The following is a 16,368-nucleotide window of genomic DNA, read 5'->3' as shown; positions in this document are numbered from 1 at the left end:
TGAAATACTTTCGTTTTTACTATAGTTAAAAAAGTCTAGTGCTTTTGCGGACTGTAGTGTTTCTGCGAACATTACCGTAGTATTTACAACAGTGGATGTTTTGTGGATAATGCTGTAGTATTTACTATAGTATTCTAAAGTCTATTACAACATTCAATAGTAAGTACTACACATGATCGAGGGATACTACAGTTTACTATACAATTCCCACTCCCAGCCCCACTCACCTCTGGTCATGGAATTCCTTAACAGTGAGCACGCCTATTTCATCAAGTGAGAGCTACCTCCTGGGATTCCAAGCTCAGTAGTGTTCTGTGTGAATGAGGAGTGGATACTGAACGCAACACTACACCATAGCTCTATGACAGGATTGGACACAGAGAACACCCCTACACCACAGCTCCATCTACAGAGTAAGTGAACAACTGTACTGTTCTGTACTACTGCTTTTAACTGTGATCCACTAACTCTAGTAGGACAGACACTGTTATCTCATTTAGTGTGCAGTGTGTAGAGCGTATGTGTGAAAGGAAAGGTTGCTGTTTGGAGCATATGTTTGGTTGAACTGTCCTTCTGGCATTTAGGGCATGCGCCTAACAATTAACACCAGGGGGTTAGTAATACCTCATCTTAAAGGTATTGCTTTTGTGCGTATGTATTTGAGGAGTCTGAAATGAAGGTTGTTATTTCCATGACCCGTAATTCCAATCCCGCTGTTATGCTGCGATGCTGCTATCGTGGTTCAGAATTTGTTTTTGATGACATTCCACATCTGATTGGTAGTTATCTCCCGCTCATCTTATCTCTGCTGACAGCAGATGCAACAACTCCTGTGTTGCACAAACATACACATTACAACTCCCTACAAAACACTATATATGGCAGCATAAGTGCATTGGCCCTTTGTTACTGCTTTTACTGTCGGAACACAATGTCAGGGTTCCCCAACTGAGTCAAAAGTTTGGACACATCTATTCATTCAAGGGTTTTTCTTTATTTAACTATTTTCCCACATTGTAGAATAATAGTGAAGACATCAAAACTATGAAATAACACACATGTAGTAACCAAAAAAAGTGTTAAACAAATCTAAATATATTTTATATTTGAGATTCTTCAAAGTACCCACCCTTTGCCTTGATGACAGCTTTGCACACTCTTGGCATTCTCCCAACCACTTTTTTGGTTACTACATGATTCCATATGTGTTATTTCATCGTTTTGATGTCTTCACTATTATTCTACAATGTAGAAAATAGTCAAATAAAGAAAACCCCTTGATTGATTATGTGTGTACAAACTTCTGACTGGTACTGTATATGTTTTGTGTGTGTGTGAAATGTTCATTGGTGGACATTAAAAAAACACCAGGAAATCAGCTCCAAGTGATTTTAATTTAGGAAATCTGTTCCCAAGTATTCCCACTCATAACACAATGTGATCGTATACAAATGTAAGCAAGGTTTGAAATTATCATGTTTTACATTATATATGTTTGGGCTTCTTGCAGCCAGTTTACAAATTATATGTAATTATTGACCCGTGGCTGAATCTAGTTGATGATACCATGCATCTGACTTGCCTAGTTAAATGAATGTTACACATCTGGAAATGCTTTTCCATAGTGTGTTTCAGTGGCCAGTGCTATGCAACCTCTGCTCTTTGTGGTCTGCAGGTCAGATCTTTATTTTTTTTACTACATTGTTTGGTCTGATCTTGTGTGTAATATGCACAGTAATTTACCAAACTGTTACAAGTCAGAGGGAAGCATGTCATTACAGCTTGGGAGTCTTGAGGGGAGGAGTGATGACTTTCATTGACTTTCAAATTGACTATCTATCTACTACTGTATCTATCTGTCTGTCTGTCTGTCTGTCCCCCTCCTCTCTCTTTTTCTTTCTCTCTCACTCCCCCTCTCTTTCTCAGCATTGTGCAATTTGTGGGGGAGAATGGACAACCACACTACATCCCACATTCCAGGAATCTCCCCTGGACAGGAAAGCTAAACTAGCAGAGTCAGTCCAAGGGGATTTACCCCTTAATAGTATTCTGTACCATACACACACATATTTCAATATGATTCAATATGTTGGAGTGGGGATTTGCTTATTCAAGGCTATCAAAATGGTGTGTTAATTTTATCTCACACATGTACAACCACACACACACAAACATACACACACACACATTGCAATATGAGTGAGTGAGAGTTACTTGGGAGTCAAGGTTATCTTAATATCTGTAATTAAGAGATGTTTCTCTCCTACACAGACAACCACATGCAACTCATGTGCACATGATGTAGAAAACTGGTGCAAATTAAAATCCTATATCTGTAGTCCTGGACGATCTCCAGCTGTTTCGGTTAAACACCATGGAGCTGCAGACATGGAGCTGCAGACTCCCCATCTCAAGTCATATAACACGCCTGCCTGGGTATACAGGAAACCTGACCACGCACAGGGAAACACAGCTCTTTTTCCCATTCTAATGTAAATGCAGATCATTTCTCTTCAATCTGAATACTAACACAAAGCATCGTGTCTCAATATGATTTAAATGAATAGCACATCTGCATTAAACAGCAGCAGTAGATACATAACACCAGCAGAGATTAAAGTAAGCAGGAGTTCAAAGTATAGAGATACAAAGTGAGTATAAAGATTGAGGATACACAGTAACCAGAGTACAAGGAATATAGTCTGACTGGAATTCTTGTGTAATTTCTATAGTATTTTAATGAAGGCCACCGGAATTCGCACATTGTTTGTTGACTAGCGGAAACAGTCCAGTACACTGATTTACCATGAAATAATCAAGTTGTATTTTATTTGGCTGAACAGATTGTGCAGCTGGGTGCACTAAATGGCTTCCCAAAAACTCTCTCTCAGCATGCCTCCCACATCCTCACATACAGCAACTCATTTGCATAACATTGTGTGATAAGGTGAGAGACTTTCAAAAGTATTTTTTTCTAGTCCCTGGGTCAGATCAGTGAGTTGGGCAAGTGTGACAGACAGGTATCAACAACGGTGGATAACTTAAGATATCCTACTCACGCCGTTAACCATTAGAAAAAATGGTCAGTTTCGGTCTGCTTAACGACCGTTCAACAGGTGCATGTTCATTAATTGTTTATGGTTCAGTGAACAAGCATGTGTTTAAACCCTTTACAATGAAGATCTGTGAAGTTATTTGGATTTTTACGAATTATCTTTGAAAGACAGGGTCCTGAAAAAGGGACGTTTCTTTTTGTTACATGTGAGGTTATAGTCCTGCCATCAGTGTCCATATTTATGTTACTATTCCATTTAACCCATACACTTAAATGAGGAATATTCTGTTTATGGATACAGGAATACTCATGAGCGGGATATTAAAAGTGCATGTAAAGAGCTCATCCTGAGTAAGACCTTATGTGGGATATGAGCTACAATCCAGACTGCTGTGCTCATGTTAACATGGTCAATGTCCAGTGGGGACATGTCAGACCTTATTCATACAGTATGTTCATACTTTAGATGTAGTTTTATGTAGGCATCAAATCAAATTGTATTAGTCAATTGCACCGAATGCAACAGGTCCTTAGAGTGAAATGCTTACTTACGAGCCCCTAAGCAACAATGCAGTTTAAAAACAAAAATGACTAAGAATAAGAAATCAAAGTAACAAGTAATTAAAGAGCAGCAGTAAAATAACAATAGCGAGACTATATACAGGGGGGTACAGAGTCAATGTGCAGGTTTACAGTTTAGTTGAGGTAATATGTAGGCGTTAGCAGCTGGGTCTGGTCTGCTTAGTTTGTTGGCAGTATATGAACCCGAAAAAAATAGTGAGTGTGATGTCTTGCTTCCTCTTCCGTCTCTGCAGATATGACAGCCAGCGACTTCCAGCTGAACTCTGATTCACAGAGGTCGACGCCTCCCTCAAGATGCAGGGGCCCCTTCAACAGCATCAAGGTAGGCTCAAAAGTTACATGTATCATTTTCACCTTCAACTAGCTCCAAATGTCAATTCAATACCAGAAGTAGCATCAGAATAGAATGACAGTAACATACTTTTTAGAACGCCACGTGATGCTGCTAATTAGCATTTTACCGTCTGGCTGTTGCTGTTGTGTACAACTTCCTAAATGATTGGTTCTCGTTTGACAATAGCAAAAACATTAACAAGACAAAACCTCTTCACATCCTTGCTGCAACTGATGCTATTTGGATTATGAAAAGGTCAAAAGCAGTACTAGGCCATTCCAGGTGTTTCTAAGCAGGGTCTTTCAAAAAAACACCAAGAAATCTAATATATGTCTTAAATATTACATACTGCTCCTGTCTATCACCTCATCTACCTGTTTCACCTCGTATCATTACTCCCAACTCTCAGTGAGTGGCCCTGTTAGAGAGCATCAAATCTGCAAAAATGTGTGGGTAAATTGTGACTGACTGATTGATTGATCTACAAACAATAATGAGTCGCTATTTAGGTTGCAAGCTGATTTGAGGATAGTCTGTAATGTAAAATAAGCCCAAGTAATGTATCGGTCTGATTTATGGGTCGTGTTGTCACAGAACTGAGACAATACTAGGAAGTGAGGTAAAATCTGTGTCTACAGATTGCTGTTCAGGAATCCAGACATGATGACCTCATGGGATAAGAGGAGCATGCTAGCATGCTAACATTAAGGAAATTAACCTACCTTCATTGACAGGATATGTTTTGGGACTGGAGAAAAACAAATATTCAGAGAGGCAAGGGAGTGAATCTCCCTTATTTTACGATCTGTACTTTTGTTGATTTCTTACTGTAGTGAAAATGTTGATGTTTTGGCATCCTGTACTGTTATTTTCCTCTATAGTCCCAGGTGGGGTTGTGTTTCCTGGTGTTTTTAGCGCATCCTTGTGTTGTTTCCAGATTTAGAAACACATAAACATGTCCTCGGAATGAGGTATGCATGGGAAAGTTTCTAGACACTTATGAAACCGATTAACTAGCCTGCTAATATTGTTGCACCCGCTAAGTGTAGGGGTCTTAGGCCTAGTTAACTGGTCTGTAACTGAATTTAAGATGTGCATCTAAACTCAGCAAGAAAAGAAACGTCCCTTTTTCAGGACCTTCTTTCAAAGATAATTAGTAAAAATCCAAATAACTTCACAGATCTTCATTGTAAAGGGTTTAAACACTGTTTCCCATGCTTGTTAAATGAATCATAAACAATTAATGAACATGCACCTGTGGAACATTCGTTAAGACACTAACAGCTTAGACGGTAGGCAATTACAGTCACAGTTATAAAAACTTAGGACACTAAAGAGGCCTTTCTACTGAAGCTGAAAAACACCAAAAGAAAGATGCCCAGGGTCCCTGCTCATCTGCGTGAACGTGCCTTAGGCATGCTGCAAGGAGGCATGAGGACTGCAGATGTGGCCAGGGCAATACGTTGCAATGTCCATACTGTGAGATGCCTAAGACAGCACTACAGGGAGACAGGAAGGACAGGTGATCGACCTCACAGTGGCAGACCACGTGCACCAACACCTGCACAGGTACAGGATGGCAACAACAACTGCCTGAGTTACACCAGGAACATTCAATCCCTCCATCAGTGCTCAGACTGTCTGCAATAGACTGAGAGAGGCTGGACTGAGGGCTTGTAGGCCTGCTGTAAAACCGGTCCTCACCAGACATCACTGGCAACAACGTTGCCTATGGGCACAAACCCAGTGGGCACAAACCCACTGGATCAGATAGGACTGGCAAAAAGTGCTCTTCAATGACGAGTCACGGTTTTGTCTCACGAGGGGTGATGGTCGGATTCGCGTTAATCGTTGAAGGAATGAGCGTTACACTGAGGCCTGTACGCTGGAGCGGAATCGATTTGGAGGTGGAGGGTCCATCATGGTCTGGGGCGGTGTGTCACAGCATCATCGGACTGAGCTTGTTGTCATTGGAGGCAATCTCAACGCTGTACGTTACAGGGAAGACATCCTCCTCCCTCATGTGGTACCCTTCCTGCGGACTCATCCTGACATGACCCTCCAGCATGACAATACCACCAGCCATACTGCTCGTTCTGTGTGTGATTTCCTGCAAGACAGAAATGTCAGTGTTCTGCCATGGCCAGCAAAGAACCCGGATCTCAATTCCATTGAGCACGTCTGGGACCTGTTGGATCGGAGGGTGAGGGCTAGGGCCATTCCCCCCAGAAATGTCCGGGAACTTGCAGGTTCCTTGGTGGAAGAGTGGGGTAACATATCACAGCATGAACTGGCTAATCTGGTGCAGTCCATGAGGAGATGATGCAATTTAGTACTTAATGCGGCTGGTGGCCACACCAGATACTGACTGTTACTTTTGATTTTGAACCCCCCTTTGTTCAGGGACACATTATTCAATTTCTGTTGGTCATATGTCTGTGGAACTTGTTCAGTTTATGTCTCAGTTGTTAAATCTTGTTATGTTCATACAAATATTTACATATGTTAAGTTTGCTGAAAATAAACACAGTTGACAGTGAGAGGATGTTTCTTCTTGAGAAATCAGTTTATGTGCGTAGTTGTTGAATGTACATGTGCCCAGGGGGACAGCAACCTTACCTTGGTCCAGGGCCAGCTCTGTCTCTCTTGACCTCTTGGTTGAGCAGTCCAAAAAGATTGTCGATTTGCGCAGATGTTGACAATAAATACAAAAAGAAAACAAATGGCATGCCCAAAGTAAAGAAACAAAACCAAACTAAAGGCCTCATGGCCACCAAACCAACCAGCAGCCTCACGACTCCAAGCTGGTACTGTGACATTAACCTGTATTGGCAGCACATGTGCTTATAAATAGCCTAGTGGTTAGAGCATTGCGCCAGTAAACAAAAGGTTGCTGGATAGAATCCCCGACCCGACACGGTAAAAATCTGTTATTCTGAGCAAGGCAGTTAACCCACTGTTCCCTGGGCGCTGAAGATTTTGATTTTGATTAAGGCGGACACCTGCACCTCTGATTCAGAGGGATTGGATTAACGGCAGAAGACATTTTTCAGTTGAAGGTATTCAGTTGTACAACTGACAAGGTATCCCCCTTTCCTTAAACCAGGGAAAGTCTGTCCTAACACTAACCTTCCCCCATATCATAACACCGCATAAATGCTTCTTTGTGTCTCTTTTAACTACACTGTCTACTGCCACATGAATGCACTTGTATTACAAGAAAACTGTACCTCAGCAAATTAAGAATTACTTTTTAAAAAGTTGAGGAATAGGAAGCTTGTACTACAGGTGCAGTACCAGTCAAAAGTTGACACACCTACTGGCAAGGCTCAGGAGAAGACCCAGATGCAGACAGTTTTGAAGTAACACAAGTTTATTACTCAAACAAGGGGGCAGGTGAGCAACAGGTCAAGGGCAGGCAGAGGTTAGTAGTCCAGAGCAGAGTCCGAAAGGGCAGGCTCAGGGTAGGCAGAGTTCAGTCATCCAGGGTCAGGGTCAGGGCAGGCAGAATGGTCAAAGCCAGGAAACCAGGAACTAGAGCCAGCCAGGAGCATGGAATAGACACTGATAGGCTTGACTAAAGAAAATGAACTGGCAACAGACTAACAGAGAACACAGGTATAAGTACACTGGGAATAATGAGGAATATGGGCGACACCTGGAGGGGGGTGGAGACAAACACAAAGACAGGTGAATCAGATTAGGGTGTGACACCTACTCATTCAGGGGGTTTTATTTATTTGTACTATTTTCTACATTGTAGAATACTAGTGAAGACATCAAAACTATAAAATAGCACATGTGGAATCATGTAGCAACCAAAAAAGTGTTAAACAAATCAAAATATATTTTAGATTTTTTACAGTAGCCACCCTTTGCCTTGATGATAGCTTTGCACACTCTGTAAAAAATCTCAAATCTAAAATGTATTTTGATTTGTTTAACACTTTTTTGGTTACTACATGATTTCATGTGTTATTTCATAGTTGTGATGTCTTCACTATTATTCTACAATGTAGAAAATAGTAAAAATAAAGAAAAACCCTTGAAAGAATAGCTGTGTCCAAACCTTTGACTGGTACTGTATGTAACAGATTTTGCTCTGGTTGTGAAAATCCTCATAAAGTTACTCATCGGCCTCCAGACCCTCTTGACTACTGCAGAAATATGTTTTGTTGCATTACATACTTTCTTTACAAACTTCTTAGGGATAGGGGGCAGTATTTTCACATCCGGATGAAAAGTGTGCCCAAAGTAAACTGCCTGCTACTCAGGCCCAGAAGCTAGGATATGCACATTATTAGTAGACTTGGATAGAAACCCCTCTGAAGTTTATAAAACTGTTTGAATAATGTCTGTGAGTATAACAGAACTGATTTGTCAGGCGAAACCCCGAGCACAATCCATCCAGGGAAGAAAATAAATTGAAGTCAATCTGTTTTCCATTATTTTTCTATGGTAAGCCCTTTTTAATAGGAATCTGGTTGCAGTTCCTATGGCTTCCACTAGATGGCAACAGTCTCAGACATTGGTTGATGTTTTTCTTTTGAGAAATGAAGAAGTAGCCCTGTTCTTTCCACGTGTCACTCCAGGTGGAATCTAGTCATTTGGTGCACACAACCTGGAATGCGCTTCACTTTGTTTTCGTCCGGTAATGAACACAGTTTATCCTGTCTTAAATTTGATCGATTATTTACGATTTACGATACCTAAGTTTGGATTAGGAACATTGTTTGAAATGTTTGGACCAAGTTTACAGGTAACTTATTAGATACTTTGTAGTCGTGTTGGGCGAGTTGTATTTCTGAATCAAACACACCAAATAAATGGGCATTTTGGGGATATAAGAAGGAATTTATCAAACAAAAGGACCATTTGTGATGTTTCTGGGACATTTTGGAGAGCCAACAGAAGATGATCTTCAAAGATAAGGCATGAATTCTATCGTTATTTCTGAGGTTTGTGTCGCACCTGGCTGGTTGAAATATGATTTTCATGTGTTTGTATGCGGGGTGCTGTCCTCAGATAATCGCATGGTCTGCTTTCGCTGTAAAGCCTTTTTGAAATCTGACACTGAGGCTCGGTTAACAAGACGTTAAGCTTTATTTTGATGTATTATATATTAATGTTTTGTGAATTTGGGCGCGCTGCAATTTCACTGGATGTTGTCAAATCAATCCCGTTACCGGGATCTGAGCGGGAAGGGATCACTACAAAGTTTTAAAGGTGTCAAATGTGCAGCTAGACATAGTGACCCGTGTGGAACAAGAAGTTCTCCTGAATATTTAAATCAGACTTTTGAGCTCTCTGTAGTTAATTGATCAGATCATATTATTAACTACTTAGAGTAAGCTGGGATTAATATGTTTTATACACTTCATGTATATACAGTCTGTCTGCATAATGATGAAACCATAAACAAAGGATCTACCATGGTTTTCAAACTCTCTCTCCCTCTCTGTCCTTTCTCTCCTGTCTCTCCTCTAGTTATTTGTGCTGTGCCATGGCATGCTCCAGCTGGCCCAGCTGTTGGTGTCTGGATATCTGAAGAGCTCCATCTCCACCATAGAGAGACGCTATGGCTTCTCCAGCCAGAAGTCTGGCATCTTGGCATCCTTCAATGAGGTAAGCCTAAACCTAACCCTACATTTACATTTACATTTAAGTCATTTAGCAGACGCTCTTATCCAGAGCGACTTACAAATTGGTGCATTCACCTTATGACATCCAGTGGAACAGTCACTTTACAATAGTGCATCTAAATCTTAAAGGGGGGGGTGAGAGGGATTACTTATCCTATCCTAGGTATTCCTTAAAGAGGTGGGGTTTCAGGTGTCTCCGGAAGGTGGTGATTGACTCCGCTGTCCTGGAGTCGTGAGGAAGTTTGTTCCACCATTGGGGGGGCCAGAGCAGCGAACAGTTTTGACTGGGCTGAGCGGGAGCTGTACTTCCTCAGTGGTAGGGAGGCGAGCAGGCCAGAGATGGATGAACGCAGTGCCCTTGTTTGGGTGTAGGGCCTGATCAGAGCCTGGAGGTACTGAGGTGCCGTTCCCCTCACAGCTCCGTAGGCAAGCACCATGGTCTTGTAGCGGATGCGAGCTTCAACTGGAAGCCAGTGGAGAGAGCGGAGGAGCGGGGTGACGTGAGAGAACTTGGGAAGGTTGAACACCAGACGGGCTGCGGCGTTCTGGATGAGTTGTAGGGGTTTAATGGCACAGGCAGGGAGCCCAGCCAACAGCGAGTTGCAGTAATCCAGACGGGAGATGACAAGTGCCTGGATTAGGACCTGCGCCGCTTCCTGTGTGAGGCAGGGTCGTACTCTGCGGATGTTGTAGAGCATGAACCTACAGGAACGGGCCACCGCCTTGATGTTATTTGAGAACGACAGGGTGTTGTCCAGGATCACGCCAAGGTTCTTAGCGCTCTGGGAGGAGGACACAATGGAGTTGTCAACCGTGATGGCGAGATCATGGAATGGGCAGTCCTTCCCTGGGAGGAAGAGCAGCTCCGTCTTGCCGAGGTTCAGCTTGAGGTGGTGATCCGTCATCCATACTGATATGTCTGCCAGACATGCAGAGATGTGATTCGCCACCTGGTCATCAGAAGGGGGAAAGGAGAAGATTAATTGTGTGTCGTCTGCATAGCAATGATAGGAGAGACCATGTGAGGTTATGACAGAGCCAAGTGACTTGGTGTATAGCGAGAATAGGAGAGGGCCTAGAACAGAGCCCTGGGGGACACCAGTGGTGAGAGCGCGTGGTGAGGAGACAGATTCTCGCCACGCCACCTGGTAGGAGCGACCTGTCAGGTAGGACACAATCCAAGCGTGGGCCGCGCCGGAGATGCCCAACTCGGAGAGGGTGGAGAGGAGGATCTGATGGTTCACAGTATCGAAGGCAGCCGATAGATCTAGAAGGATGAGAGCAGAGGAGAGAGAGTTAGCTTTAGCAGTGCGGAGCACCTCCGTGATACAGAGGAGAGCAGTCTCAGTTGAATGACTAGTCTTGAAACCTGACTGATTTGGATCAAGAAGGTCATTCAGAGAGAGATAGCGGGAGAGCTGGCCAAGGACGGCACGTTCAAGAGTTTTGGAGAGAAAAGAAAGAAGGGATACTGGTCTGTAGTTGTTGACATCGGAGGGATCGAGTGTAGGTTTTTTCAGAAGGGGTGCAACACTCGCTCTCTTGAAGACGGAAGGGACGTAGCCAGCGGTCAGGGATGAGTTGATGAGAGAGGTGAGGTAAGGGAGAAGGTCTCCGGAAATGGTCTGGAGAAGAGAGGAGGGGATAGGGTCAAGCGGGCAGGTTGTTGGGCGGCCAGCCGTCACAAGACGCAAGATTTCATCTGGAGAGAGAGGGGAGAAACCCTGACCCTATCCCACCACTCTTTTGGGCTGATCAAGATAACAGGAAGATTGACTGATAAATTCCAGATCCATATAGGTTCAGATTATTATTTTTATTTATATATGAAAACAATTGTATACTTTAAATGTTTACATGTGAGAGTGGTCACATGAGTGTGTTAATGGTTGTGTTTGTGTGAGTGTGTTGTGCTCATGATTCTGTGTGTGTGTGTGTGTGTGTGTGTTTATGTGTGTGTGTAGGTGGGGAACATAGTCCTGATAGTGTTTGTTAGTTTCTTTGGTAGCCGTGTCCACAGACCACGGTTCATTGGTGGAGGGGCACTGTTGGTCAGTCTGGCTGCTCTGATAATGGCCATGTCTCATTTCATCAGTGGCCCCTACAAGTACACAGACCACATCAGCGGTAAGTCAGATACAGTGCCTTGCGAAAGTATTCGGCCCCCTTGAACTTTGCGACCTTTTGCCACATTTCAGGCTTCAAACATAAAGATATAAAACTGTATTTTTTTGTGAAGAATCAACAACAAGTGGGACACAATCATGAAGTGGAAAGACATTTATTGGATATTTCAAACTTTTTTTAACAAATCAAAAACTGAAAAATTGGGTGTGCAAAATTATTCAGCCCCCTTAAGTTAATACTTTGTAGCACCACCTTTTGCTGCGATTACAGCTGTAAGTCGCTTGGGGTATGTCTCTATCAGTTTTGCACATCGAGAGACTGAAATTTTTCCCATTCCTCCTTGCAAAACAGCTCGAGCTCAGTGAGGTTGGATGGAGAGCATTTGTGAACAGCAGTTTTCAGTTCTTTCCACAGATTCTCGATCTGATTCAGGTCTGGACTTTGACTTGGCCATTCTAACACCTGGATATGTTTATTTTTGAACCATTCCATTGTAGATTTTGCTTTATGTTTTGGATCATTGTCTTGTTGGAAGACAAATCTCCGTTCCAGTCTGAGGTCTTTTGCAGACTCCATCAGGTTTTCTTCCAGAATGGTCCTGTATTTGGCTCCATCCATCTTCCCATCAATTTTAACCATCTTCCCTGTCCCTGCTGAAGAAAAGCAGGCCCAAACCATGATGCTGCTACCACCATGTTTGACAGCGGGGATGTTGTGTTCAGGGTGATGAGCTGTGTTGCTTTTACGCCACACATAACGTTTTGCATTGTTGCCAAAAAGTTCAATTTTGGTTTCATCTGACCAGAGCACCTTCTTCCACATGTTTGGTGTGTCTCCCAGGTGGCTTGTGGCAAACTTTAAACGACACTTTTTATGGATATCTTTAAGAAATGGCTTTCTTCTTGCCACTCTTCCATAAAGGCCAGATTTGTGCAATATACGACTGATTGTTGTCCTATGGACAGAGTCTCCCACCTCAGCTGTAGATCTCTGCAGTTCATCCAGAGTGATCATGGGCCTCTTGGCTGCATCTCTGATCAGTCTTCTCCTTGTATGAGCTGAAAGTTTAGAGGGACGGCCAGGTCTTGGTAGATTTGCAGTGGTCTGATACTCCTTCCATTTCAATATTATCACTTGCACAGTGCTCCTTGGGATGTTTAAAGCTTGGGAAATCTTTTTGTATCCAAATCCGGCTTTAAACTTCTTCACAACAGTATCTCGGACCTGACTGGTGTGTTCCTTGTTCTTCATGATGCTCTCTGCGCTTTTAACGGACCTCTGAGACTATCACAGTGCAGGTGCATTTATACGGAGACTTGATTACACACAGGTGGATTGTATTTATCATCATTAGTCATTTAGGTCAACATTGGATCATTCAGAGATCCTCACTGAACTTCTGGAGAGAGTTTGCTGCACTGAAAGTAAAGGGGCTGAATAATTTTGCACGCCCACTTTTTCAGTTTTTGATTTGTTAAAAAAGTTTGAAATATCCAATAAATGTCGTTCCACTTCATGATTGTGTCCCACTTGTTGTTGATTCTTCACAAAAAAATACAGTTTTATATCTTTTGTTTGAAGCCTGAAATGTGGCAAAAGGTCGCAAAGTTCAAGGGGGCCGAATACTTTCGCAAGGCACTGTACACACACACACACATACAGTACATACATATATTTCTGTGAATCTCAAAACAATCTCAAAACAAAAACTCTTAACTCCTTCCTACCTCTACCTGTGTTCCATAGAATCCAAGGATGACGACTCTGGCCTCTGCCAATTTGAGAGCTCTTTCCAATCACCCTTGTCCAATCATAGCTGCACTCAGCAGGAGAGTCACTCCCAGCAGGGAGTATTTCCACTCCTGCTCCTAGGACAGCTACTCCTGGGAATCGGCGGTGTTCCCATTCAACCCTTCGGAATCTCCTACATTGATGACTATGCCAGCAAGAGGAACTCTCCTCTCTACCTCGGTATGAGCACTGGGAGTGACTGGGAAACAGGGAATTATTGGAATACAGGAAATACACATTCCGATGCAGGTCTTTTGGGTTTTTAACTAGGAATCAATAGTATCACTGTTGGTTTTTTTACATGGAAAGTTGCACCATTCTTCTCTAATGTTCCCGCAATTTTGGGCTCCAGTCAATCCCCTCCAAATCTGAGAATACTTGCAGGGACATTAGAAGGAGTTTGGAATTTCACACATAACCCTGGTGCAGGATGTGGAAAAATAGTAATGAAACTAAAGTGAATGTTTTGTATCCATTCATTGTTTTGCTGATCTCAAGGCTGTGTCATGTGTGTAATCTTTTTGATCAAATGATACTTGAGATCAGCAAACAATGGGCAGTCTTTCATTTTCTTTTCATCAACTTCGAAGTATGATCTGGGGGAGAAACCAAACGATGAGTATTATTTTCCATGCCACTGTATTGATCCCACAACTGGGTGACATGTCTGACTGGTTCCCCCTGCAGGCATCCTCCTGGCTGTCACGTCTATTGGTCCTGCTTTTGGCTTTATGATGGGCTCCTTCATGTTGCGCTTTTATGTCGACATCGACAAGATGTCCAAAGGTGAGCACATACACAAAATGCATCATACTGTGACACTTTCCATAAGTTCTACAGTGCCTTCAGAAAGTACTCACACCCCTTGACTTTTTCCCACGTGTTGTTGGGTTATAGCCTGAATTTAAAATGGATTAAATTGAGATTTGAGATATGATACCCCATAATGTCAGAATGGAACTCTGCTTGAAATTAATTAAAATTGAAAAGCTGAAATGTCTTGTCAATAGGTATTCAACCGCTTTGATACAGTATGACTGAAACGAGCTGCAAAAAACACTTAAAAACGGAAAAGTTTTATCTCCGTCTCTTCATTCAAAGACTCAATCATGGACACTCTTACTGACAGTTGTGGCTGATTCACGTGATGTATTATTGTCTCTACCTTCTTACCCTTTGTGCTGCTGTCTGTGCCCAATAATGTTTGAACCATGTTTTATGCTGCTATCATGTTGTGCTGCTGCCATGCTGTTTTGCTACCATGTTGTTGTCATGTTGTGTTGCTACCATGCTGTGTTGTCATGTGTTGCTGCCATCCTATGTTGTTGTCTAAGGTCTCTCTTTATGTAGTGTTGTGGTGTCTCTCTTGCCGAATAAGAATTTGTTCTTAACTGACTTGCCTCATTAAATACAGGTTAAATAGAAATGTTAAATAAGGGATACAGCAAGCTTAAATAAGTTCAGGAGTAAAAATATGCTTTACAAGTCACAAAATAAATTGCATGGACTCACTCTCTACATGTATATATGCAATAATATGCAATAATAGTGTTTTTTTAGAATTATTTTTGAATGACTACCTCATCACTGTACCCCAAACATACAATTATTTGTAAGGTCCCTTAGTTGAGCAGAGAATTTCAAACACAGATTCAACCACAAAGACCAGCGAGGTTTACCAATGCCTCGTGAAGAAGGGCACCTATTGGTAGAAGGGCACCTATTGGTAGAAGGGCCCCTATTGGTAAAGAAATCACGCATTGAATATCCCTTAGAGCATGGTGAAGTTATTAATTACACTTTGGATGACGTATCGATACAGCCAGTCACTACAAAGATACAGACATCCTTCCTAAATAAGTTGCCGGAGAGGAAGGAAACCACTCATGGATTTCACCATGAGGCCAATGGTGACTTTAAAACAGTTTAATGGCTCTGATAGGAAAAAACTGCGGATGGATCAACAACATTGTAGTTACTCCACAATACTAACCTAAATGACAGAGTGAAAAGAAGGATGCCTGTACAGAATAAAAAATATTCCAAAACATGCATCCTGTTTGCAAACAGGATGCATGTTTTGGAATATTTTGTACGGGTTTCCTTCTTTTCAATCTGTGGTTTTGTTAGTATTGCAGAGTAACTGCAATGTATGAGGTATACAGAGATGAGGTAGTCAGTCATTCAAAAATAATGTTAATGTTATAAACACTATAATTGCACACAGAGTGAGTCCAAGCTACTTATTAACTTGTTAAGTAGATGTTTAACCCTCAACTTGTTTAGGCTTTCCATAACAAAGGGGTTGAAAACTTATTGACTCAAGACATGTAAGCTTTTCATTTTTAATGAATTTGTAAACATTTCTAAAAAACATAATTCCACTTTGACATTATGGGGTATTGGGTGGAGGCTGTAAAACAACAAAATTAGGAAAAAGCCGAGGTTTGTGAATATTTTCTGAGGGAACTGTATTTTCCTTTAAATACGATAATTTCCATTCTCAGAGCTTTTAAACCTCCCAGGAAAACCTCACTACAACTTAAAAACAGCTTAAGTTCTCAGAATGTGTAAAAAACATTCCGTTTTACCGGTCAGGACACTTAGGGCTTCGTTCCAGGAACCAAAAAACACATTCCCACAACTTCCAAGGGAACCAAATGTGCCAGGTCTCTTACTTATTTACTCACTGACTGACTCACTCTCTCTTCTCTCTCTCTCTCTCTCTCTCTCTCTCTCTCTCTCTCTCTCTCTCTCTCTCTCTCTCACTCTCTCTCTCACACACACACACACACACACACACTCACTCACTCACTCACACACACACACACACACAC

The 16,368-nt window shown here is 42.1% G+C and overlaps 1 protein-coding gene across 2 annotated transcripts in view; it reads left to right on the top strand.

Moving 5' to 3' along the window:
- The first annotated feature begins 276 nt into the window (after positions 1-276).
- Positions 277-16,368, top strand: part of LOC124010091 (solute carrier organic anion transporter family member 2B1-like) — a 30,191-nt gene continuing 14,099 nt past the window's right edge. The window contains exons 1-6 of one of the 2 annotated variants that reach the window (XM_046322435.1): positions 277-413; positions 3,871-3,959; positions 9,459-9,596; positions 11,578-11,740; positions 13,487-13,711; positions 14,219-14,317. In XM_046322435.1, coding sequence (XP_046178391.1) covers positions 362-413; positions 3,871-3,959; positions 9,459-9,596; positions 11,578-11,740; positions 13,487-13,711; positions 14,219-14,317 — 766 coding nt within the window. In that variant the 5' untranslated portion in view covers positions 277-361. Of the gene's footprint in view, positions 414-1,960; positions 2,016-3,870; positions 3,960-9,458; positions 9,597-11,577; positions 11,741-13,486; positions 13,712-14,218; positions 14,318-16,368 lie in introns of those variants that run through there. The other variant, XM_046322444.1, reaches the window with a different exon arrangement.

This window comes from Oncorhynchus gorbuscha, linkage group LG02 (assembly GCF_021184085.1).
Source record: "Oncorhynchus gorbuscha isolate QuinsamMale2020 ecotype Even-year linkage group LG02, OgorEven_v1.0, whole genome shotgun sequence".
NCBI classification, from domain to species: Eukaryota; Metazoa; Chordata; class Actinopteri; order Salmoniformes; family Salmonidae; genus Oncorhynchus; species Oncorhynchus gorbuscha.
Note: the sequence above shows the minus strand (reverse complement) of the source record. Positions and strands in the feature narration are given on the sequence as shown.